General features: G+C 41.1%; 1 protein-coding gene across 12 annotated transcripts in view; it reads right to left on the bottom strand.

Moving 5' to 3' along the window:
• Positions 1-21,365, bottom strand: part of LOC110500887 (EH domain-binding protein 1) — a 60,407-nt gene extending 39,042 nt beyond the window's left edge. For 5 of the 12 annotated variants that reach the window (XM_090214808.1, XM_036958168.2, XM_036958170.2 and 2 more), the window contains exons 1-5: positions 20,758-21,328; positions 2,396-2,453; positions 1,514-1,609; positions 1,344-1,397; positions 898-1,079 (exon numbers count right to left, since the gene is read on the bottom strand). In XM_090214808.1, coding sequence (XP_090070934.1) covers positions 898-1,079; positions 1,344-1,397; positions 1,514-1,609; positions 2,396-2,453; positions 20,758-20,861 — 494 coding nt within the window. In that variant the 5' untranslated portion in view covers positions 20,862-21,328. Of the gene's footprint in view, positions 1-897; positions 1,080-1,343; positions 1,398-1,513; positions 1,610-2,395; positions 2,454-20,757 lie in introns of all 12 variants that reach the window. The other 7 variants (XM_090214803.1, XM_090214804.1, XM_090214805.1 and 4 more) reach the window with 3 other exon arrangements.
• Between the last annotated feature and the right edge of the window lie 4,904 nt (positions 21,366-26,269).

The following is a 26,269-nucleotide window of genomic DNA, read 5'->3' as shown; positions in this document are numbered from 1 at the left end:
TTTTTAACGGTAAGCTTTGTTTTTTTAACGGTAAGCTTTGTCGAGAGACCGTTGACTCAAGGCCTTTTCTACTTCACATAATGTGGTAAACCATTTAGTATCTCAATCTCTGTCTACTCGACATAATACGGTAAGCATTTTAGTAGCCGAGGGACTCGACATAATACGGTAAGCATTTTAGTAGCCAAGGGACTCGACATAATACGGTAAGCATTTTAGTAGCCAAGGGACTCAACATAATACGGTAAGCATTTTAGTAGCCAAGGGACTCGACATAATACGGTAAGCATTTTAGTAGCCGAGGGACTCGACATAATACGGTAAGCATTTTAGTAGCCGAGGGACTCGACATAATACGGTAAGCATTTTAGTAGCCGAGGGACTCGACATAATACGGTAAGCATTTTAGTAGCCGAGGGACTCGACATAATACGGTAAGCATTTTAGTAGCCGAGGGACTCGACATAATACGGTAAGCATTTTAGTAGCCGAGGGACTCGACATAATACGGTAAGCATTTTAGTAGCCGAGGGACTCGACATAATACGGTAAGCATTTTAGTAGCCGAGGGACTCGACATAATACGGTAAGCATTTTAGTAGCCGAGGGACTCGACATAATACGGTAAGCATTTTAGCAGCCTAGGGACTCGACATAATACGGTAAGCATTTTAGTAGCCGAGGGACTCGACATAATACGGTAAGCATTTTAGTAGCCAAGGGACTCGACATAATACGGTAAGCATTTTAGTAGCCAAGGGACTCGACATAATACGGTAAGCATTTTAGTAGCCGAGGGACTCGACATAATACGGTAAGCATTTTAGTAGCCGAGGGACTCAACATAATACGGTAAGCCTGTGATAAGCATGACTGATTAGATAAATGGCAACTCACGTGGCCTTGCCCTCTTTGAGGAAGACGCAGGTCAAGGTCAGTTTGAGTGTGGCCTCCACCACCTTCACAGACAGGGGCTTGGGCTTCAGCGTCAGGTCGTACTGGGCAGGGGTGGCGCTGGCAAACTTCTTCATGTTGACGTCGACCGACGCCAGCACCTTCCTGTGGCCCTTGTTAGTCTCCTGGGAGGAAAAGGTCAGGGGTTAACTCAGGCTTTCCTACTGATGCTGTTTAAATCCAATACTTTGGTATATCCAAGAGGATTTTTTCCCCCTAAACTGTATTAAGGCTTAAACCCTGGAAATGTTTTTGGTAACATGCACTATGTCATCCGCAACAGCTCTGTCAAACTTGAAACACTCAATATACTGTATGTGTGTTTTGACTCAAAATTCTAATTGATAGAAACATCTATTCATGCCACCACATCAGACAAAAAGACTCACATTCTCAATGACGAATGTCCAGTCCTTGTCTTCAAATTCATCTGCAGTCGGGTCCTAAAAGAAGAGCGATTCTGAGAATAAGGAAACATGTTTTGTCCATCCAAACACAGATTCATCTAAATCATTTCCCAATCATTTGCACATATCTTTCCAGGGGTGAGTTTCCATACCTTGAAGAGTGTGACGGTGATGTCCAGGTTTTCGGGCACCTGCCACACCACCGTGCCCCTGTAGGGGTTCTTGATGCCAGGCTGCCACCCATGCAGCTGAGGAAATGGGGTAAATATCAAGCCAGGAAAAGGATCTGATAATACGCTGACTGGGGGAACCCAGTCATACCTATGAATTGTACTGTATACTGAATAAGTCACGTGTGGCTTGTAGAGTGTTGAACGTGATAAATAATGAACACATTGTGACTACAAGCAACTGAGCCTTAAAGCTTGCACTATGTCACTTTTTGGGCGACCTGACCAAATTCACATAGAAATGGGAGTTATAGATCTGTCATTCTCATTGAAAGCAAGTCTAAGAAACGGTAGATCTCTTCTATGTGCGATATTTCTATGCTTCCCGTCTTTTACTTTTGTTTTTGTACACCAGCTTCAAACAGCTGGAAATACAATATTTTTGGTTATGGAAAAGATATTTCACAGCGGTTTAGATGGTACAATGATTCTCTATACTATACTAGCTTATTTTGTCACATAAACTGAAATAAGGCCAACTATTAAGAGTTTTAGCAACCAGGAAATGGCGGAGTGATTTCTGCATAGTGCACCTTAAATGTGATGTGATTAATGAAGCAATTACTGTGATGAATAAAGCCAGAATGATTTATGTCTGAAAACATACCACACTTCTATGTATACATGGTTCCATTTCCTCAAACACCAGAAAATCTGACCTTTCACCTTATAGGCTACACACCCTCAGGTAGGCTACATACATTAGAGGCCTTATCACACTTTATCGTGATGACAAGTGCTAGACAAACAGGCCTACATATGTCACTAGTCTACTTGTTGAATGAAGTTCCTTCCCCATATTACCTTGGTGCAATTTCTCCGGTTTCTCCTGCTCCATACTACTCTCAGTTTGTCTGGCTGCCTGAAAGTAACAAAAACACAGAGAACAATGAAGTTCACATAATAAGCATTGTACATACATACACACTGTAACAGCACACACATACACACTGTATCAGCACACATACACACTGTATCAGCACACATACACACTGTAAGAGCACACACACACACTATCAGCACACATACAAACTAACAGCACACACACACACTGTATCAGCACACATACACACACTGTAACAGCACACACACACACTGTATCAGCACACATACACACTGTAACAGCATACATACACACTGTAACAGCACACATACACACTGTATAAGCACACATAAGCATTGTATAAGCATACATTAACAATGTTAAAGTAAGCCTCCCATCGCAGTGCTAGCTGTGCCACCAGAGATCCTGGGTTCGAGCCCAGGCTCTGTCGCAGCCGGCCGCAACCGGGAGGCCCACGGGGCGGCGCACAATTGGCCCAGCGTCGTCCGGGTTAGGGAGGGTTTGGCCGGCAGGGATATCCTTGTCTCATCGTGCACTAGCGACTCCTGTGGCGGGCCGGGCGCAGTGCACGCTGACCAGGTGCACGGTGTTTCCTCCGACACATTGGTGCGGCTGGCTTCCGGGTTGGATGGGCACTGTGTCAAGAAGTTGGGTTGTGTTTCGGAGTACGCATGGTTCTCGACCTTCGCCTCTCCCGAGTCCTCAAGGGAGTTGCAGCGATGAGACAAGTCTGTAACTACTAACAATTGGATACTACAAAATTGGGGAGAAAAAGGGGGTAAAAAAATACAATGTCTGAACATACATTAACATTGTTAACAAAAATACTCTGATTTTTCTGCCAATTCTCACTTAATTGAGAGGAAGTATGTTTGATATGCTTTTTACATGAGCATCTTTCAGAAAATCATGAGGCGATTTTAGGCCCTTTTTAGACATATACTGTTGACCTACAATACTCTACAAGTGCATCAAATGTCTAGTGGGCTCTCTGCTACATTTTATGACCACCACCAACACAGCTGAACGGGAAAATGGATTCAATGGGACCTCCCTCTGCTGGTGATTTGCTGAATGGAGGGCTGTGATGTCAATTTCTAATGTAGAAAAAAAGTAGCAGAAAGCACACTCTGTATATTTGATGTGTTTCAAGAGTATTCCAAACAATATGTCTCAAATTAACAACATAAAAAAAGAGTACTTTTGAGATATTAATATTTGTAATGTTGAATAAATTAATGTGTATATTTATTTTCTCACAATATAGACATACTCCATATTTTAAAACACACTATTAGGAGTATAATGACAATGTGTTAGTATCATGTACGGTTCGCAGATCATTGGGTCTTACAGGAAGCAGGGAGGGTATAGGTCTGAAAAAGAGCCTAAGTTGGCCATGATTTTCCCAAAAATGGTTTGTAAAAACGATGTTAAACATCCTTCCTCCCAATTAAGTTTCTATGTGAGAATTACCACAACAATCTGAGATACCCCCCCCAAAACAATTCCGGCCATGCTGTTTCAACCAGTGACTTTGAACCAATATCATCTGTGCCCTGAGGGATCAGTGTTTCCTTTGAAAATGCAGTATTTGATTACCTAACCCACTTCAGTTAATAATATATATACATTTATTTAACTAGGCAAGTCAGTTAACAACAAATTCTTATTTTCAATGACAGTCTAGGAACAGTGGGTTAACTGGTCTAGGAACAGTGGGTTAACTGCCTTGTTCAGGGGCAGAACGACAGATTTGTACCTTGTCAGCTCAGGGATTCAAACTTGCAACCTTTCGGTTACTAGTCCAACGCTCTAACCACTAGGCTACCTTGCATTCTTCATATATACCACATACTGGGGTATTTGGAAAAAGCCACAGGATGATTTTCAATACCGTCAAAACAATTTATTTGAAGTTGTTCAATAAATGTGAATATTTACCTGCAGTCAACTTGTGCAATACATTAGGAGATAAAGCAGATTGCGCTCTTCATTTCACCTGTCACATTATTTTACATTATGAAGCTTACCGTAGTTCCCCAGAACAGTGGAGCCAGTCACATTATTTTACATTATGAAGCTTACCGTAGCTCCCCAGAACAGTGGAGCCAGTCACATTATTTTACATTATGAAGCTTACTGTAGTTCCCCAGAACAGTGGAGCCTGTCACATTATTTTGCATTATGAAGCTTACCGTAGTTCCCCAGAACAGTTGAGCCAGTCACATTATTTTACATTATGAAGCTTACCGTAGTTCCCCAGAACAGTTGAGCCAGTCACATTATTTTACATTATGAAGCTTACCGTAGTTCCCCAGAACAGTTGAGACAGTCACATTATTTTACATTATGAAGCTTACTGTAGTTCCCCAGAACAGTGGAGCCAGTCACATAATTTTACATTATGAAGCTTACCGTAGTTCCCCAGAACAGTTGAGACAGTCACATTATTTTACCATTATGAAGCTTACTGTAGTTCCCCAGAACAGTGGAGCCAGTCACATTATTTTACATTATGAAGCTTACCGTAGTTCCCCAGAACAGTGGAGCCTGTCACATTATTTTACATTATGAAGCTTACCGTAGTTCCCCAGAACAGTTGAGCCAGTCACATTATTTTACATTATGAAGCTTACTGTAGTTCCCCAGAACAGTTGAGCCAGTCACATTATTTTACATTATGAAGCTTACCGTAGTTCCCCAGAACAGTGGAGCCTGTCACATTATTTTACATTATGAAGCTTACCGTAGTTCCCCAGAACAGTGGAGCCAGTCACATTATTTTACATTATGAAGCTTACCGTAGTTCCCCAGAACAGTTGAGCCAGTCACATTATTTACATTATGAAGCTTACCGTAGTTCCCCAGAACAGTTGAGCCTGTCACATTATTTTACATTATGAAGCTTACCGAAGTTCCCCAGAACAGTGTAGCCAGTCACATTATTTTACATTATGAAGCTTACCGTAGTTCCCCAGAACAGTGGAGCCTGTCACATTATTTTACATTATGAAGCTCACCGTAGTTCCCCAGAACAGTGGAGCCAGTCACATTATTTTACATTATGAAGCTTACCGTAGTTCCCCCGAACAGTTGAGCCAGTCACATTATTTTACATTATGAAGCTCACCGTAGTTCCCCAGAACAGTGGAGCCTGTCACATTATTTTACATTATGAAGCTTACCGTAGTTCCCCAGAACAGTGGAGCCAGTCACAGTATTTTACATTATGAAGCTTACCGTAGTTCCCCAGAACAGTGGAGCCAGTCACATTATTTTACATTATGAAGCTTACCGTAGTTCCCCAGAACAGTTGAGCCTGTCACATTATTTTACATTATGAAGCTTACCGTAGTTCCCCAGAACAGTGGAGCCTGTCACATTATTTTACATTATGAAGCTTACCGTAGTTCCCTAGAACAGTGGAGCCAGTCACTTTATTTTACATTATGAAGCTTACCGTAGTTCCCCAGAACAGTGGAGTCAGTCACATTATTTTACATTATGAAGCTTACCGTAGTTCCCCAGAACAGTGGAGCCTGTCACATTATCTTACCGTAGTTCCCCAGAACAGTGGAGCCGGTCACATTATTTTACATTATGAAGCTTACCGTAGTTCCCCAGAACAGTGTAGCCTGTCACATTATTTTACATTATGAAGCTTACCGTAGTTCCCCAGAACAGTGGAGCCAGTCACATTATTTTACATTATGAAGCTTACCGTAGTTCCCCAGAACAGTTGAGCCAGTCACATTATTTTACATTATGAAGCTTACCGTAGTTCCCCAGAACAGTGGAGCCAGTCACATTATTTTACATTATCTTACCGTAGTTCCCCAGAACAGTGGAGCCAGTCACATTATTTTACATTATGAAGCTTACCGTAGTTCCCCAGAACAGTTGAGCCTGTCACATTATTTTACATTATGAAGCTTACCGTAGTTCCCCAGAACAGTGGAGCCAGTCACATTATTTTACATTATGAAGCTTACCGTAGTTCCCCAGAACAGTTGAGCCTGTCACATTATTTTACATTATGAAGCTTACCGTAGTTCCCCAGAACAGTGGAGCCAGTCACATTATTTTACATTATGAAGCTTACCGTAGTTCCCCAGAACAGTTGAGCCAGTCACATTATTTTACATTATGAAGCTCACCGTAGTTCCCCAGAACAGTGGAGCCTGTCACATTATTTTACATTATGAAGCTTACCGTAGTTCCCCAGAACAGTGGAGCCAGTCACATTATTTTACATTATGAAGCTTACCGTAGTTCCCCAGAACAGTGGAGCCAGTCACATTATTTTACATTATGAAGCTTACCGTAGTTCCCCAGAACAGTTGAGCCTGTCACATTATTTTACATTATGAAGCTTACCGTAGTTCCCCAGAACAGTGGAGCCTGTCACATTATTTTACATTATGAAGCTTACCGTAGTTCCCTAGAACAGTGGAGCCAGTCACTTTATTTTACATTATGAAGCTTACCGTAGTTCCCCAGAACAGTGGAGTCAGTCACATTATTTTACATTATGAAGCTTACCGTAGTTCCCCAGAACAGTGGAGCCTGTCACATTATCTTACCGTAGTTCCCCAGAACAGTGGAGCCGGTCACATTATTTTACATTATGAAGCTTACCGTAGTTCCCCAGAACAGTTGAGACAGTCACATTATTTTACATTATGAAGCTTACCGTAGTTCCCCAGAACAGTGGAGCCAGTCACATAATTTTACATTATGAAGCTTACCGTAGTTCCCCAGAACAGTGGAGCCTGTCACATTATTTTACATTATCTTACCGTAGTTCCCCAGAACAGTGGAGCCAGTCACATTATTTTACATTATGAAGCTTACCGTAGTTCCCCAGAACAGTGGAGCCAGTCACATTATTTTACATTATGAAGCTTACCGTAGTTCCCCAGAACAGTGGAGCCTGTCACATTATTTTACATTATCTTACCGTAGTTCCCCAGAACAGTGGAGCCAGTCACATTATTTTACATTATGAAGCTTACCGTAGTTCCCCAGAACAGTTGAGCCAGTCACATGTTTGTTTGTAAATAGCACAACGGGAGAAAGCCGGAGCTGCTGAGTTCATAAAGTTCTATATCTATCAGCGAGTCTGTTGTTCAGCGTACATGAGGTGATGAAGTTATTCAATTCACTACTAAATGTTTGCCATCAGATATCTTATAATGTCTTTCTGCCAGAAGTCAAAATAACTCTGCATGAGTTATCTGTACAGTTGCCATTTTTTCCCTTTCCCCAGTATTCACACCCCTTCATTTTTTCCACATTTTGTTGTGTTAAAGCCTGAATTTAAAAATTATAAAAAAATAAATAAATTGTGACTGGCCTACATACAATACCCCATATAATGTGAAAGTGGAATTACGTTTTGCAAATTCATAAAATATTTAAAGTTGAGTCAATAAGTATTCACAGATCAAACACAGATTCAACCACAAAGACCAGGGAGGTTATCTAATGACTCACAAAGAAGGGCACTTATTGGTAGATGGGTAAAAAAAAAAAAAAAAGCAGACATTGAATATCCCTTTGAGCATGGTGAAGTTATTAACTATACTTTGGGTGGTGTATCAATAAACCTACTCACTACAAAGTTACAGGTGTCTTTCCTAACTCAGTTGCTGGAGAGGAAGGAAACCACTCAGGGATTTCACCATGAGGCCAATGTTGACTTTAAAATAATTACAGTTTAATGGTTGTGATAGGAGAAAACTGAGGATGGGTCAACAACATTGTAGTTACTCCACAATATTAACCTAATTGACAGAGTGAAAAAAGGAAGGAATACAAATATTTCTAAACATGCATCCTGTTTGCAACAAGGCACTAAAGTATTACTGCAAAAAATGTGGAAAAGCAATTCACTTTGGGGAAAATTCAATACAGCACATTACTGAGTACCACCCTCCATATTTGGAAGTATAGTGGTGGCTGCATCATCTTATGGTTATGCTTGTAATTGTTAAGGACTGGGGAGTTTTTCAGGATAAAACATTTACAGAATGGAGCTAAGCACAGGCATAATCCTAAAGGAAAACCTGGTTCAGTCTGCTTCCACCAGACACTGGGAGATTAATTCACCTTTCATCAGGACGATAACCTCAAGCACAAGGCCAAATCTACACTGGAGTTGCTTACCAAGAAGACAGTGAGTGGTCGAGTTACAGTTTTGACTTAAATCTGCTTGAAAATCTATGGCAAGATTTGAAAATGGTTGTCTAGCTATGATCAACCACCAATTTGACAGAGCTTGAAAATAACAATTGGCAAATATCTAGGTGTTCAAAGCTCTTACCAAGAATGGCTCACGGCTATTCATTTTGAATTCAGGCTGTAACACAACAAAATGTGGACTAAGTCGAGGGTTTATGAATCCCCCCCTCCCCCCATAAAGTTATTGGAATTAAGGGACAATAAGATAAAAGCTTAAGGAATGACCCGTTGGCCTTCTCTCAAATACAAACACACACACACACACACACATCTGTCTGCTGCGTAAACACAAGAGAAGGAGGGGAAGCGTCAGCCATCTTGTGACTCTGTTCAGGGCTGTAACTCAGGGTTTCCCAAACTTGGTCCCGCCCCCGACGTTTTGGTTTTTGCCCTAGCACGACACATCTGATTGAAATAATCAAAGCTCTAACTAACAGACTGAGTATAGAATGAACTCCACAATGGGATCAACATCAACAAACTAACTATAGCCTGAGTGTCAGAGAGGATGCCTCCTCTGGTTGCTTCTGCTATGTTCAGCAGGTCCCACTGTAGCAAAAACTTTCTAAAACATCATCATTGGACACGTTTGGGGTAGGTAGAACCTCCATGTTACACTCCATGTTTCACACCTCCTTGCTCCCTACTGAACAAATCTCAGTTTGGGCACGTTTTTTTTTTCACTTGTGCAATTACAGTCCTCAGGGCCCTATTACTGGAGGGTGTGGTCCCTAGCAACCGTCAGGCCACAATACTTCACCTTGTCTCCAGCAGCTGCGGCCAGCTACCTCCTACATGTACGTCACACAAAGATGGTTGTCTACCAACAGACCTATTCTAGACTAGATCAGCTATTATGTAATCCTAGAAGAGATTCGTTTTGAGGATGTGAAATAACCTAGTGCCATGTTGTTGACCTTTTTTCATCTCCCAATAACAAGAACCAATAGTGAGAGTCGGCAAGATAGTCAGTCCGGACGACTCCGACAGAAAACAAGCAACAGGCTATTTGCAGGTGGAAATGTAACAGAATGCACTCTTATGTCTTCTTAGTACGCTAGAATGAACATAGGTTCTTAAAAGTTGAACTGCCTGTGAGTAACTAACTACTTGTTTGCTGGCTGAGGATGAGAGAAGTAGGGAGGTAGAGAGTAAGGGTAGAGTAAACAGTATGACTGGACGGGATGGGCCTCTCTCATGTTGCAGGCCAGTTATAGAAGCTGGGAGGATCGGAGAGTAAGGGCAAAGTGGAGGAGGCTGGGGGAAAGGTGAGGTGGTGGGGGGGCCACAGAAATAGACCCGTGGAATGGTGGGGCTTAACCATTAGGTTAACTGCTAACTCACCCACCAGCCAGCCAAATATCAGCCTTCCCCATACACCTGCCAGCCCAATATCAGCCTGCCCAATATCAGCCTTCCCCATACACCTGCCAGCCCAATATCAGCCTGCCCAATATCAGCCTGCCCCACACACCTGCCAGCCAAATATCAGCCTGCCTCACACAACGCCAGCCAAATATCAGCCTTCCCCACACAACGCCAGACAAATATCAGCCTGCCTCACAACGCCAGACAAATATCAGCCTTCCCCATACACCTGCCAGCCAAATATCAGCCTGCCTCACACAACGCCAGCCAAATATCAGCCTTCCCCACACAACGCCAGACAAATATCAGCCTGCCCCACACAACGCCCGCAACGCGCTCTAGAGTTGTCTACCTTTGGGGATGTATTGTACGCTTTCTGAACTTTTCTAGAGACAATATTATATAAGAGGTGCCGGTAATCAAGCAGTAGAACATTTTAGGACCAGCCCAACATAAGCACTGATGTGTTGCACAATGAAGTTACCTAATTGGGAAATACATGAGACGTAATGGTCGGTAAGTAACCCGAGCTTGCCACTGACTGACCTGTCACCTAATTGGGTCACTCAACATGCTGATGCCACTGAAACAAGTGTTTACAGGGGTAGTTATACCAAGTAGCCTAAGGGAAATAACCATAGTTGTGTGAATGGGACCACATCGTCTTATAGGTCACGGTGTTATAAGAGATAATCTGTACCATAACACTTTCATATTACATCCTGTCACATGAGTGTATGTTTTTGTTCCCACTCCCAGCATGCATTCTTGAGGAAAAACACTTGACAGATTAATGCGCTGTATTTGGAGAGAATGTGCAGAACGAACCAGGACATACGGTGCATTCTACAAGCTTGGCACACCAGTAATTGGGGAGATTCTCCCATTCTTCTCTGCAGATCCTCTCAAGCTCTGTCAGGTTGGATGGGGAGCGTCACTGCTCAGCTACTTTCAGGTCTCTCCAGAGATGTTTGATCGGGTTCAAGTCTGGGCTCTGACTGGGCCACTCAAGGACATTCAGAGACTTGTCCCGAAGCCACTCCTGTGTTGTCTTGGCTGTGTGCTCAGGGTTGTTGTCCTGTTGGAAGGTGAACCTTCGCCACAGTCTGAGGTCCTGAGTGCTCTGGAGCAGGTTTTCATCAAGGATCTCTCTGTACTTTGCTCGCTTGGCATTCAGGACAAAGTGTTCAATCTTGGTTTCATCAGACCAGAAAATCGGGCTGTCTTGTGCCTTTTACTGAGGAGTGGCTTCATCTGGCCTTTCGAAAGTTCTACCATCTCCACAGAGGAACTCTGGAGTTCTGTCAGAGTGACTATCGAGTTCTTGGTCACCTCCTTGAACAAGACTAATCCTATTTGGCAATAAAGCCTCCTCTCATGCTGCCAAACATACCCTCGTAAAACTGACTGTTCATAACCTGCCGATTCTTGACTTCGGCGATGTCATTTACAAAATAGACTCCAACACTCTACTCAGCAAATTGGATGCAGTCTATCACAGTGCCATCCGTTTTGTCATCAAAGCCCCATATACTACCCACCACTGCGACCTGTATGCTCTCGTTGGCTGGCCCTCACTACATATTCGTCGCCAAAGCCACTGGCTCCAGGTCATCTATAAGTCTTTGCTAGGTAAAGCTCTGCCTTATCTCAACTCACTGGTCACCATAGCAACACCCTCCCGTAGCATGAGCTCCAGCAGGTATATTTCACTGGTCATCTCCAAAGCCAACAACTCCTTTGGCCGCCTTTTCTTCCAGTTCTCTGCTGCCAGTGACTGGAACGAATTGCAAAAATCACTGAAGTTGGAGACTTATATCTCCCTCACTAGCTTTAAGCATCAGCTGTCAGAGCAGCTTACAGGTTGCTGCAGCTGTACACAGCCCATCTGTAAATAGCCCATCCAGCTACCTACCTCATCCCTATATTTGTTTTTCTGCTCTGTTGCACACCAGTATTTCTACTTGCACATCCTCATCTGCACATCTATCACTCCAGTGTTAATTGCTAAATTGTAATTACTTAGCCACTATGGCATATTTATTGCCTTACCTCCTTACTTCATTTGCACACACGGTATACAGGTTTTTCTATTGTGCTGTTGACTGTACGTTTGTTTATTCCATGTGTAACTCTGTGTTGTTTTTGTCGCACTGCTTTGCTTTATCTTGGCCAGGTCGCAGTTGTAAATGAGAACTTGTTCTCAACTGGCCTACCTAGTTAAATAAACATGAAAAAAATAATAGGTCACCTAACAGTATGAACTCTGAAGATAGATGAGGGGCAATCAATTCACATATGGTGTCCAGGGCACAGCTGGGAGCTGAGGGGGGTCTATAACAAGCAGCAACAGTGAGAGACTTATTTCTGGAGAGATTCATTTTTAAAATTAGAAGCTCGAACTGTTTGGGCATAGACCTGGATAGTATGACAGAACTCTGCAGGCTATCTTTGCAGTAGATTGCAACTCCGCCCCTTTTAGCAGTTATATCTTGACGGGAAATGTTGCAGTTGGGGATGGAAATTTCAGAATTTTTAGTGGCCTTCCTAAGCCAGGATTCAGACACGGCAAGGACATCAGGGTTGGTGGAGTGTGCTAAAGCAGTGAATAAAGCAAACTTAGGGAGGAGGCTTCTGATGTTAACATGCATGAACCCAAGGCTTTTATGGTTACAGAAGTCAACAAATGAGAGCGCCTGGGGACACACAGGGCCTGGGTTAACCTCTACATCACCAGAGGAACAGAGGAGGAGTAGGATGAGGGTACGACTAAAGGCTACAAGAACTGGTCGTCTAGTGCGTTGGAAACAGAGAATAAAAGGAGCATATTTCTGGGCGTGGTAGGATAGATTCAGGGCATAATTTACAGAGAAGGGTATGGTAGGGTGCGAGTACAGTGGAGGTAAACCTAGGCATTGAGTGACGATGAGAAAGGTTGCATCTCTGGAGGCACCAGTTAAGCTATCTAAGGCATGTTGAGTGGGACTAGGGGCTCCGCAGTAAAATAAAACAATGAGAGCTACCCTCAACAACAGTATACAAGGCATACTGACATTAGAGAGGCATAAAGCAATCACATGTGTTGATTGGGAGAGCTAAGACAACAACGGGTAAAGAGCTAAGACAACAACAACAGGTAAATGGCGATGAATGAGCAGAGAGGGTCAGTTAGCTACACTCAGGGCCTGAGTTCGAGGCTGGGGCCGACAGATAAACCAAATGAAGTACCGTGTTAATGAACAGTCCAGCAGGCATCAGCTGTGTAGCCGAGTGATCATAGGGTTCAATGAGCAGCAATAGATGAAACAGGGAGCCGTTCGGTAGTCGTTACTATGCTAGGTGAGTGGGAGACACGGCGTTCAGAAAGATAGCGGGCCGGGGCTAGCAGACATACACAACGCAGAGGCCGGTTGAGAGCACATCGGCCGAATTAGCAGACCAGTAGTGATGGATCGGCGGGGCTCCATGTCGACAAAGGGTCCAGGCCAAATGGCAAGAGAGGTACTGTAGTTGGTGTACTTCGTTGGCTAGCCGGGAGATGGGCCTAGCTCGAGACTAGCTCGAGGCTAACTGGTGCTTGCTTCTGGACAAGGGCGTTAGCCACATTAGCCACTCGGTAGCAGCTAGCTAGCTGCGATGATCCAGTGTAATGGTCCAGAGCTTGCTGTAGGAAGCCGGTGATGTAGTGGAGAAAAGCAGTCCGATATGCTCATGGCTGATATCACCCTGTGCAGACTGGCGGGTATTATCCAGGCTAAAGCGTCTAGTGTCTGAGCTAAAGGTAAAGACTGCTAGCAGTGGCTAACAATGACTAAATAGCTAGTAGCTAATTAGCTGGCTAGTCTCTGACGGCTAGCTTCTGATAGGGCTTCCAGTTATAAGGTCTAAAAAATAGATCTGTACAACATTGGGTGAGGCGGGATGGAGGAAGGTATATTTAATTCGAAACTGGAAAAAATAAATTGAAATAACTCACTGTATCACAATTCCAGAGGGTCAAAAGTTTACATACACTAAGTTGACTGTGCCTTTAAAAAGCTTGGAAAATTCCATTAAAGTATGTCATGGCTTTAGAAGCGTATTATAAGATAATTGACATGAGTCAATTTGAGGTGTGTGGATGTATTTCAAGGCCTACCTTCAATCGGGCGGCAGGGTAGCCTAGTGGTTAGAGCGTTTGACTAGTAACCGAAAGGTTGCAAGTTCAAACCCCCGAGCTGACAAGGTACAAATCTGTCGTTCTGCCCATAAACAGGCAGTTAACCCACTGTTCCTAGGCCGTCATTGAAAATAAGAATTTGTTCTTAACTGACTTGCCTGGTTAAATAAAGGTTTAAAAAAAATATTACAAAAACAAAAATCTCAGTGCCTCTAACAGCTTGGAAAATTCCAGAAAATGATGTCATGGCTTTAGAAGCTTCTGATAGGCTAATTGACATCATTTGAGTCACGTGGAGGTGTACCTGTGAATGTATTTCAAGGCCTACCTTCAAACTCAGTGCCTCTTTGCTTGACATCATGGGAAAATCAAAAGAAATCAGCCAAGACCTCAGAAATTATTTTGTAGAACTCCACAAGTCTGGTTCATCCTTGGGAGCGATTTCCAAATGCCTGAAAGTACCACGTTTATCTGTACAAACAATAGTATGCAAGTACCACATGCGTGGTCCCACACCATGGGACCACGCAGCCGTCATACCGCTCAGGAAGGAGACGCGTTCTGTCTCCTAGAAATGAACGTACTTTTGGTGCGAAAAGTGGAACTCAATCCCAGAACAACAGCAAAGGACCTTGTGAAGATTGCTGGAGGAAACAGGTACTAAAGTATTTAGTACGGTTTGCAACTGCACATGGGGACAAAAATCGTACTTTTTGGACAAATGTCCTCTGGTCTGATGAAACAAAAATAGAACTGTTCGGCCATAATGACCATTGTTAGAGGGAAAAGGGGGAGGCTTGCAAGCCGAAGAACACCATCCCAACCATGAAGCAAGGGGGTGGCAGCATCATGTTATGGGGGTGCTTTGAAGCATGAGGGACTGGTGCACTTCACAAAATAGATAGCATCATGAGGAGAGACAATTATGTGGATATATTGAGGCAACCAGTCAGGAACAGTCAGGAAGTTAAAGCTTGGTCGCAAATGGGTCTTCCAAATAGACAATGACTCCAGGCATACTTCCAAAGTTGCGGCAAAATGGCTTAAGGACAACAAAGTCAACAAAGTCAGGGTATTGGAGTGGCCATCACAAAGCTCTGACCTCAAATCATATAAAAAATGTGTGGGCATAACTGAAAAAAACATGCGCGAGCAATGAGGCCTACAAACCTGACTCAGTTACACCAGCTCTGTCAGGAGGAATGGGCCAATGTTTACCCAACTTATTGTGGGAAGCTTGTGGAAGGACTACTGAAGCGTTTGACCCAAGTTAAACCATTTTAAGGCAATGCTACCAAATACTAATTGAGTGTATGACCCACTGGGAATGTGATGAAAGAAATAAAAGCTGAAATAAATCACTCTCTACTATTATTATTCTGACATTTCACATTCTTAAAATAAAGTGGTGATCCTAACTGACCTAAAAGAGGGGATTTTTACTAGGATCAAATGTCAGGAATTGGGAAAACATACACTACCGTTTAAAAGTTTGGGGTCACTTAGAAATGTCCTTGTTTTCCATGAAAACATACATGAAATTAGTTGCAAAATTAATAGGAAATATAGTCAAAACGTTGACAAGGTTATAAATAATGATTTTTAATTAAAATAACAATTGTGTCCTTCAAACTTTGCTTTCGTCAAAGAATCCTCCACCTGCAGCAATTACAGCCTTGCAGACCTTTGTCATTCTAGTTGTCAATTTGTTGAGGTAATATTAAGAGATTTCACCCCATGCTTCCTGAAGCACCTCCCACAAGTTGGATTGGCTTGACGGTCAAGCTGATCCCACAATAGCTCAATAGGGTTGAGATCCGGTGACTGTGCTGGCCACTCCATTATAGACAGTATACCAGCTGACTGCTTCTTCCCTAAATAGTTCTTGCATAGTTTGGAGCTGTGTCATTGTCCTGTTGTAGGAGGAAATTGGCTCCAATTAAGTGCCATCCACAGGGTATATGGCATGGCGTTGCAAAATGGAGTGATAGCCTTCTTTCTTCAAGATCCCTTTTATCCTGTACAAATCTCCCACTTTACCACCACCAAAGCACCCCCAGACCATCACATTACCACCACCATGCTTAACAGATGGCATCAAGCACTACTCCAGCATCTTTTCATTTTTTTCTGCATCTCACAAATGTTCTTCTTTGTGATCTGAACACCTCAAACTTAGATTTGTCTGTCCATAACACTTTTCCAATCTTCCTCTGTCCAGTGTCTGTGCTCATTTGCCCATCTTAATCTTTTATTTTTATTGGCCAGTCTGAGATATGGCTTTTTCTTTGCAACTCTGCCTAGAAGACCAGCATCCCGGAGTCGCCTCTTCACTGTTGACGTTGAGACTGGTGTTTTGCGCGTACTATTTAATGAAGCTGCCAGTTGAGGACTTGTGAGGCATCTGTTTCTCAAACTAGACACTCTAATGTACTTGTCCTCTTGCTCAGTTGTGCACCGGGGCCTCCCACTCCTCTTTCTATTCTGGTTTGAGCCAGTTTATGCTGTTCTGGAAGGGAGTAGTAGTACACAGCGTTGTATGAGATTTTCAGCTTCTTGGCAATTCCTCACATGGAATAGCCTTCATTTCTCAGAACAAGATTAGACTGACGAGTTTAAGAAGAAAGTTATTTGTTTCTGGCCATTTTGATCCTGCAATCGAACCCACAAATGCTGATGCTCCAGATACTCAACTAGTCTAAAGAAGGCCAGTTGTATTGCTTATTTAATCAGGACAACAGTTGTCAGCTGTGCTAACATAATGGCCAAATGGTTTTCTAATGATCAATTAGTATTTTAAAATGATAAACTTAGATTAGCTAACACAACATGCCATTGGATCACAGGAGTGATGGTTGCTGATAATGGGCCTCTGTACACCTATGTAGATATTCCATTAAAAATCTGCCGTTTCCAGCTAGAATAGTCATTTACGACATTAACAATGTCTACACTGTATTTCTGATCCATTTGATGTTATTTTAATGGACAAAATGTTTTGTTTTTCTTTCAAAAACAAGGACATTTCTAAGTGACCCCAAACTTTTGAACACTAGTGTACATATATATACACACACATACCTTATTTAAAATATATTTACTTTATTATTTTCCACTAACCCTACCACCCCTCCCCTAATTGGTGTAAACTAATGAACAACAACACTTATAAACACTATATACCTTTTACGGACACAATTTATTTGACAATAGTTATACTTTGTTTGTTTTGAGTCCTGTCCTTCCTCTACCCTCAACCTCTCCCATCTATTTCTGATTTTCCATTCAGTCTGATTTCTATTTGCCATATATTTTTAACTGTGTTGTTTCACAAAAAGTTGTGAACGTATATACATTTTATAGACACAGTATATTTTACATTTGTTATGTTGTTGTTATTAGTCCCACCCTTCAGCTCCTTTCAACCCCTCCCATCTATCTCTTAACATCCTCCATTTTGGATTTCTATTTGACATATATTTTTAAACTGTGCTGTGATGCTTCACAAACGTTCTGAACTTTTCTATTCTCATAGTATCTACAGATTGTAAATTACATTTACATTTTTTTACTAAAAGTGTTATTATATTATTGACCGATTGACTATGACTTTTCAAATCACCCAGTATTGCTATATACAGCGTTAGCTCCAGGTAAATGTTGCCAGGTAAATGTATAATCATTTAAATTGAAAAATGTGAAGTTTTGAATCCGGTGTCGTTTTGCATATCAGTTCATAAACTATGTGCCATGGAATCGGTACATCGAAAATTTCTTCACAACTATTTTGAAATCTATATGACACAGCTGTCAATTTTTTGGTCCTTAAATGAAAATGGTATATATTTTTTTTATCACAATTTTCTTTAAATAACTTTAGTCTTTAATGCAGGGCCGACTTACAAGATCCTTACTTTTCCCCCCTTTGCGGTAATGCTGCAATTAGTTGGTTGTAAGGGTCTGAATACTTATATAAATAAGTTATTTCAGTTATTTTATTTGTATACATTTTCACAAATGTCTAAACACCTGTTTTCGCTTTGTCCTTATGAGGTATTGTGTGTGTAGATTGATGAGGATTATTAAAAATGTATATATTTTAGAATAAGGCTGTAACGTAACAAAATTATGGAAAAAGTCAAGGGGTCTGAATACTTTCCAAATGCACTGTACGCACACACACCTCTATTGTTGCAAACTGAACAGTCGTTTTGCTAATCAGTTAAGCAGGACGACCTGTCTAGCTGATCCACATTGTTCACATTCTTCTTGCGAACTGGAAACGTGGAAACGTACACCGTTGGTAACATTACTGCTATTATCTGTAGAGTCGGACCAATATATAATTTCATTAATATTAACTGCCGATATTGGCCTTTTAATGCTGTGCTGCTGGGGCTTGTTGAGTGACTGATGTGACGTTGCGTGGTCTGTGGTTTCACAGCGTCACATGATATTACTGCTAAACAGTGAACAAGCAGAGGCCCATACAGAACCCACAGTTTGCTGCCAAGAGTCAGATCACCAAAACATACTGACTCCATCACCAGCCGACAAAACACCACTTGTGTTAATCTCACACATCAAACGGTCATAAAAGCCATGCAATTGATGACCTCGTTTTCAAACTGGTCAAACTTGACTCTTACCACATTAAAATGACACTGTACTGAATGATGTTATCATCAAGTTGAATATGCATACACTAGGTATAGGAGAATGGTTCGATAGACAGCAATACCAAGAACATGCTAATACTACTAAGGTGGTGTATAATAGAACAATGAAGGTAGAGAGACAGGGAGGTCGTCTGCCAGCTAGGGCTGGGCGGTTGGAGGAAGCACATTCTAGGTACAATGTGAGTAATGCTAATGGAATTCATGCAGAGCCAGGGCCCTGACAGGAACCACAGCACCACTGGCTGTACGCGCATTCCATACATACATAAGAACTGACTTAAGTTAAAACCCTGCCGCGTGTGTGTGCAGCATCTGGCTGCACAGCAGTCATAGGCAGCAGTGCATTGGGTTGTCAGAGGGGCTGCATAGCACTCTGCCTCACCAGCCTGACAGTCTTTATTCCACATGAGCGATTGATTACATGATTATATTAGGTTAGGTTAGACTAAAAGATACAGTATCAGCTTAAAATGCTGAAATAACATCCCACTGGGCAAAAACTGGCTGAATCAACGTTGTTTCCACATCATTTCCACAACAAAAATGTTATATGATGACGTTGAATCAACATGGATAACTGATTGGATTTGCAAAAAGTCATCAAGGTAAGGGAATTTATTTTTTTCCCCACCTAACGTTTAAGCTAAATCCTATGATAAGGTGAACACTCTTGATTGATTTCACTTTGAATTCACAACAGGACAACGACACTAAGCACACAGCCATGACAACGCAGGAGTGGCTTCGGGACAAGTCTCTGAATGTTCCTGAGTGGCCCAGCCAGAGCCCAGACTTGAAAGCTCCCCATCCAACCTGACAGAGGTGTGAGAATCTGCAGAGAAGAATTGGAGAAACTCCACAACTACAGGTGTGCCAAGCTTGTAGCGACATACACAAGAAGACACGGGGCTGTAATCGCTACCAAAGGTGCTTCAACAAAGTACTGAGTAAAGGGTCTGAATACTTATGTAAATGTGATATTTCAGTTTTACATTTGTAATACATTTGCAAACATTACTAAAAAACTGTTTTTACTTTGTCATTATGGGGTATTGTGTATAGATTAATGAGGGGGGAAAACAATTTAATCAATTTTAGAATAAGGCTGTAACGTAACAAAATTTGGAAAATTTCAAGGGGTCTGAATACTTTCTGAATGCTCTGTATGGTCGAAAAATAATAACTCCTGCTTGGAACAAGGGGAAATGATATGCACTACAGGTGATGATGATGATGGATGATGATCATCATCATCATCATCATGACAACGATGATGACAACAATGATGAACCATGAATAAATGACATCATCATCATCATCATCATCGTACAGCATCACCTGTAGTTCACTCACCTGTTATAGACCTGTGACACTTCATAGTTTAGGCTTGCACATTTTTATATTTGAATTTGGACACATCTATTGCTTACCCTCAAAACAACCAGTTTTAATGTTTCCCCTCTGAATAACTGAATGTCAATTAGGATGCTTGTCGCATGACGATGATTAGAATAGGAAAAGGGCAAATGCGGAAGTGCATTGGCTGTCAAAGGCGTACGCTCACCCAAAGCTGTACAGTACAGTGTAATGCACGATGCACTGATGGTATAAACGTGTACAATTAACAACAAAAAGTAATGGGGAAGACAATGTGATAGCAGTACGCAACTGACAACATTAAACCATCATTTAGCCTATAACTGACAACATAGCTTTGCACCAACCAAATGTGAATCTAAAAGTATGACCTTAAAACATCACAGCTCGAGCTGGGGACAGAGTCAGTGACAAAGGTCCCACGAGGTTGCGTTTTATCGGTTCAGACATGACCATTTTTATCAAGGCAACAAAAAAAAGCATGTTTACTTACCATTTCTTCGTGCATTCTACTGTCAGTTCTTGAAAAGTCACCGCAAACTGGAACTTCGACGCTTTCTTGCCGACACGCTGAAGTCTCTTCCACACCGAAGTCATATTTAGAGACCCTATAATGTTATTTCTCAAGAGACATTACTAAAATCGTCGTCACAGTACCCCTCTGCCCTCCTCGCGTTCTGCCAAGGAGTCTGTTGATGCAGCACTTGCGTTTGCTGCGCAAGAAAGACAGTCGATGTTCACTCAATGTTCAACAGTCTTACTGACGTGTTCACAACTTCACGTCTAGAATGTCACAACACACAGAACTGAGGCAAAACAAATGCACGCTGCGACAGGAACGAGCGGTGACACCCCAAACACAAAACTTAATAGCTAATCATAACACTTGTAATTCAAAATTATTAGAGTGAATGCATTGTCCCTAGTAGCCTATGACTTTATTAAAAATAATTACAATTTTACATTTGACCTGTATGTTGTTTAAATCATATTTTACTGATATATATATATATTTTTTTAAGTCTGAAAAAACAGAAAGCATTGCCTGGTTTAGACCATTGTTTGAGATGAAGGTGGGAAAGCAATGTACCTTTATAGAGTAAAGGGTTGGGAGGGGAATATGCAAATTATGTTGGTTGAATATGAAAATGATGTTTGTCAATTATTCAAAGTATAATGTCATCCCATGGTAATAAACACACTCACTAGGTTTCTTGTTTTTGCTTAGGTGTGGTAAGTGATATTCAACAGGTACCAATAGCCTACAAAAATAACTGGGGAACACGCGAGACCTGGATTTCTTGTGGGGTCAGGAAACATGTCAGGCCAATATGCTGGAGTTTAGCCCCTTCACACAGCAAACCATAGGCTACAGTACACTGTCCCCAATAACAGATCCTGTTTAATCTGCCGTTTATTTATAAACAGTGGCTCAACGCCGACAGACACAGGCAGCTGGGGATTTTCTTACTGGCCCTAAGAAGAAAAAAAATAAGAAGCAATACAACCATATATCTTCCCATGGCTGTCCAATACATTATATGATGTAACAGTTTATATACGATTATTCTATGACTGAATATGAATCAATAATATTCCGTTTTATTTTCTTATTTTCTACGAGTCTAAATCCTAATATGTTGCCGTAGGGTTACTTTAGCTAGTCATATTGGTGGAGCAATGCTATTGGTCAGTTCCTAGACTCTTTTTTTGTGAGGTCATAAATCTGTCGCGAAATGTAGGCTATGGTGTGAGTCCTTGACAGACGTTGAATGACGGATTCTGTTCCCAGCCCATTCCTATGAGCTGCTTCCATGTGTGCTCAACCTCGCCTGTCTGCACACACACATCCTCCTTCTCAGCAGGGTTTGAGTTGGGAAGCAGCTGGATTCGGGTTGGAAAAGTCCAGCCAGCTAAAGGCAGAAATAAGGAAGAAACCAGCGCGGGTTCAGCACACATGGGAATACTAGTCTTTTTCTAGTTGGTCCTTTGCCAAAGGTCCATTATGGTGAGGTTATGTTTATCTGATAAACTATTCTTGGAATTGTATTTCCTGGTCCCAAATAGCTATAATTACAGAGCTTTAAATTCTGGAAACGGACAACAGTTCATCAAACCCAAGCAGTAATATTACAGTAGTAGTAGTAGTGTTATAACTATTTAATACACTAGTGTAGACATTTAGGAACGGATTTTGTTATTTGAAGCTACATTAAGACCCTGATACATATACTAACTTGTTGAAATATTCCCTGCAAAGCATCATCCCAGGACATCCCACAACGTAATACGTTACCTCTACTAACCAATACTTTAACTATATTAACCAATACGGTAACTATAACCTATATGTTAACTGTATTAACCAATACATTAACTAAAACCAAAATGTTAACTATACTAACCAATATGTTAACTATAACCCTATGTTAACTATAACGAATACATTAACCAAGTTAATCAATATATTAACTATATATTTGGAAATGTGAGGACTCTGATACCAGTACCAGTACAAATATTTGCTCTGGGATGTAAAACTGCAGGTCTTCCCAGGACCTAATCCCATTCCAATATGTTAACAATATTTTTGGTAATGTGGGTCAGGGAGTTCATAGATTTTAATGATATTGTTCCTGTACGCTGAGCTGCTCATATATCAAATGAGGACAAATATGTACCTGTTGGCCAGTGGTGTAGTGGTGCCTGCAAGGGTTAGGTAAGGTTTATGGTTAGGGTAAGAGTTAAGGTTAGGGTTTAGGGTAGGGACGTCCCAAGGAAATCCGAATAGCACTGAACAATTTAATTGACACATGCACATTCACGCTGAGCAACACAAATGAGGGGGGGAATCTTTTTTTTTTTTTTTTTTTTTTAAATCGATGGTTGTTTTCGATAAAAGTTTTTATTAAAAGTATGAATTCCAGCACCCGGCGAAAGGACCTTGGTTGTACAGGACAAACATACTGTAGGTACAGGTAAGAGTTTTCAGAATTGACATTTTTACAAGAATCAACTAATGGTGTATATTCATGGATGGCCAGGGCCAAAATTTGACCAGTAAAACTATTATATCAATTAAATTAAATGAATCTTTAGTCTCTGTCTGCGTTTTCATAATTTCTCTGTCAATTCGCAAGTAGCTGAATCTCACCGGAGAAATCATTGGAGGTAGGGAAACCAAGCCCCTCTGTCTCAGTGTAGCCCATGTATCTGTTTGGACCAAAAGAGTATGACATGTTTTACCATAGCATTTGTTTGATTGATTGATGCCAGCAAGCATTTAGTCTCCCTTGATGCTTTTTTAAAATGAAAGGATTAGCTAAATCAGCTTTGAGCTGACCTCACCTGTGGTTAGTGCTGGTGCAACAAAACGCCCTCCGAGGGAGGCCAGTTTGGATTTCGCTTCACACCAATCAAATCACTTCCTAAGCAAAATGTCATTTTCAGAAAAAGGTGTCTGTTTTTGATCTGCTTGTGTTGATGTCCTGCAGTAGCTAGCTTTCTAAATCAGTCCTTTCCTAAACCATGGATAGAGATGGGGATTTGGACTTAGGGTTTTGACTTAATTCTCTGTACAGGCCAATGATTATGATTGCAATTCTGAGCTAAACATAGATTCATAAGTTGTGCCACTAGATGTAGCCTAGCAGGCTCACGTTAGCTAAGTTAGCTAGCTAGTTAATTCATTATTGCCAATGCAAGGAAGCTAGGCAAGCAAGCATTTTAGCTAGGTAGCCTATGACAACAAAAACTACAAGAGTACTGAATGATAGAGCCATAGATCGTTTCGCCAAAGACAGAAGGATGGCATTGGCGTTCAACTAGTCTACAAGTAGTGTGAGTCCAAACATTTTTGTTGTACTTGCACAAACATACACACACAGAGAGAGTGACAGAAATCAGTACAATGGACAGCCATGTGATATTTAGCTAAATTGATGATTGGACTAAATTGTTTTTGGTATTTTTTAAGTTTGTTTTCCGTGTGTTAAACTAAACATATATAGCCTTGTTGATTTGATGATGTTTAAATGTTTAAGTTAAAATGGTGCTGGAATAGCAGAGGCAGTGCTCCTGTTGTCTTTGTGCTGACTTGCGGTAACTCTGTAGTTGTTAAGTAAACTGTCAAAAACATTAACTTTCTTGACCATGCTGCAGGTCATATGAATGTTTGTTACATGCTATATTTGCTTTGTTGCTCTCCGGTTTTGTGATGAAACAAACTTATGTGTAGTTAAATTTATTCTGCCACTGTGTGACTGTTGCCTTTTTGTTGTCACGGCCTTGTAAATTGTATATCACGGTGGCGAAATGTGTTATAGAGAAAACAACGCAATTATCACAACATAGGTTGTAATATGGCCTTTTTACTGGCTTGGCTTTGCATCCTCAGGGATTTTACCGATGCACTGCTACTGACTCAATGTTGTTGCTAGCAAATCCCGCGACCAGTTACCAAACTCAACTCCGCCTCAATATAAGAGAACAGAGTTGAGCTTTCCTCAGCTAGGAAAAAATGTAATGCATTTTGATTTGAGTGTAGTTACCCAGTTTGCAAGACAAATGGCCACTGGATTGATATAAATAATCATAGAATTCTGCCAGGTAGGCATTGGCTTCTTTGTAGCTAATTAACATTTAATAGAGAAGGTTTTTGGGAAGCCTTTCCATCTACCAGAAGACAGTTAGGTCTGTCATTACCATCTCTATATTTTTCCTGTTCCTTAATAGTTTGAAACTTTGACGTTTCACTTCATATTATGAGGCATGGCTTTCCTTGCTTCAAAGTAGTCTATTGCCAAAATCCCACCATAGAAACATAGAATCAATTGTTTTATAAAGACTTCCTCATATGTGTTATCCTGTTCTACTGGATTTCTTTCAACTTTCTTTCATTGTCGAGCAGCCAAAGGCATTATCCTAGTCATATTGGCAACCTATGATAGTTGTTGCATCTTAAGATCTCCCCTCTTTCTACATTTCTAACGAATGTTTCCATCTCTGTTTCCAATTTGTTCTTAACTGGCTTGCCTAGTTAAATAAAGGTTAAATTAAAAAATATTAAAAATTAAATAACGTCCATAAATCATGCAATATTGACATAGAGTAATGTAGGTAAAGTCACCAAAATTACAAACATATAGTGTGCATGGAAAGGGTACACCTTGTAAAGCAATGCATTTCTTTCTCCGTCCACATTAACTTGAATGTATCCTCCACATGCGGCGTTTAGCTAGGTCATCGCGGAAGCAAGCAGAGAGACAGGTTAGCACAGTTGTTCCTAAACTTGTACCAATCTTATCAAACAAGTTAGGAACTTAAAAAAATAAGATATTGAAACATATATATTAATATATCCACATTGCCTATCTTCCCTATAGGTCGATATTAAAATGCTAACAAAATTCAAACGATACAGTTTCAAAATGTCATACGTTTTTGTTTTGTCACTGTTGCTACGTGTCAGTGTGAATCATTTATCATACTTCCCAACTTTCAGGGGTATAGCATTACCATTGCATAGCTAAATATAGCTGAACGTACCTACAGCAGTTAATGTGGTAATGCAAAGGGTCATTTTTGCTTGTTTTTGCTGTTCTCCAAATAGCATTTATGTTATATATAAATGCAGTAAACAAGCTTCAACTGTCAAAAAATATCCTGGGGAGAATTCCCTCCTTCCGAACCTAACGACTCAAACCCTAGTTATGGCCCTGCCGCCCTGTGCACATTGCTGCACCTAAAATGTGAATGAATAATATTTTAACATTTTCAGGTAAGCATTATGATCTGTTCCATCAGCCTTATTAATTGGCGTGTACCTCCACTACACCACTGCTGTTGTCTGACAAGCTTTTCATACAATGGCCATTCACTTTGTCCCAAGAATTGACTTGACTTACTTTACTTAGCACAAACTATCACACTCTCTGCCCCAAGAGATGAGAATAACTCCTTTATTAACTAATGTAGACAGGTTCTAGGGTGTTATTTAGAGGTCA

This window comes from Oncorhynchus mykiss, chromosome 21 (genome assembly GCF_057628025.1).
Source record: "Oncorhynchus mykiss isolate SJ-2025 chromosome 21, ASM5762802v1, whole genome shotgun sequence".
Lineage (NCBI taxonomy): Eukaryota > Metazoa > Chordata > Actinopteri > Salmoniformes > Salmonidae > Oncorhynchus > Oncorhynchus mykiss.
Note: the sequence above shows the minus strand (reverse complement) of the source record. Positions and strands in the feature narration are given on the sequence as shown.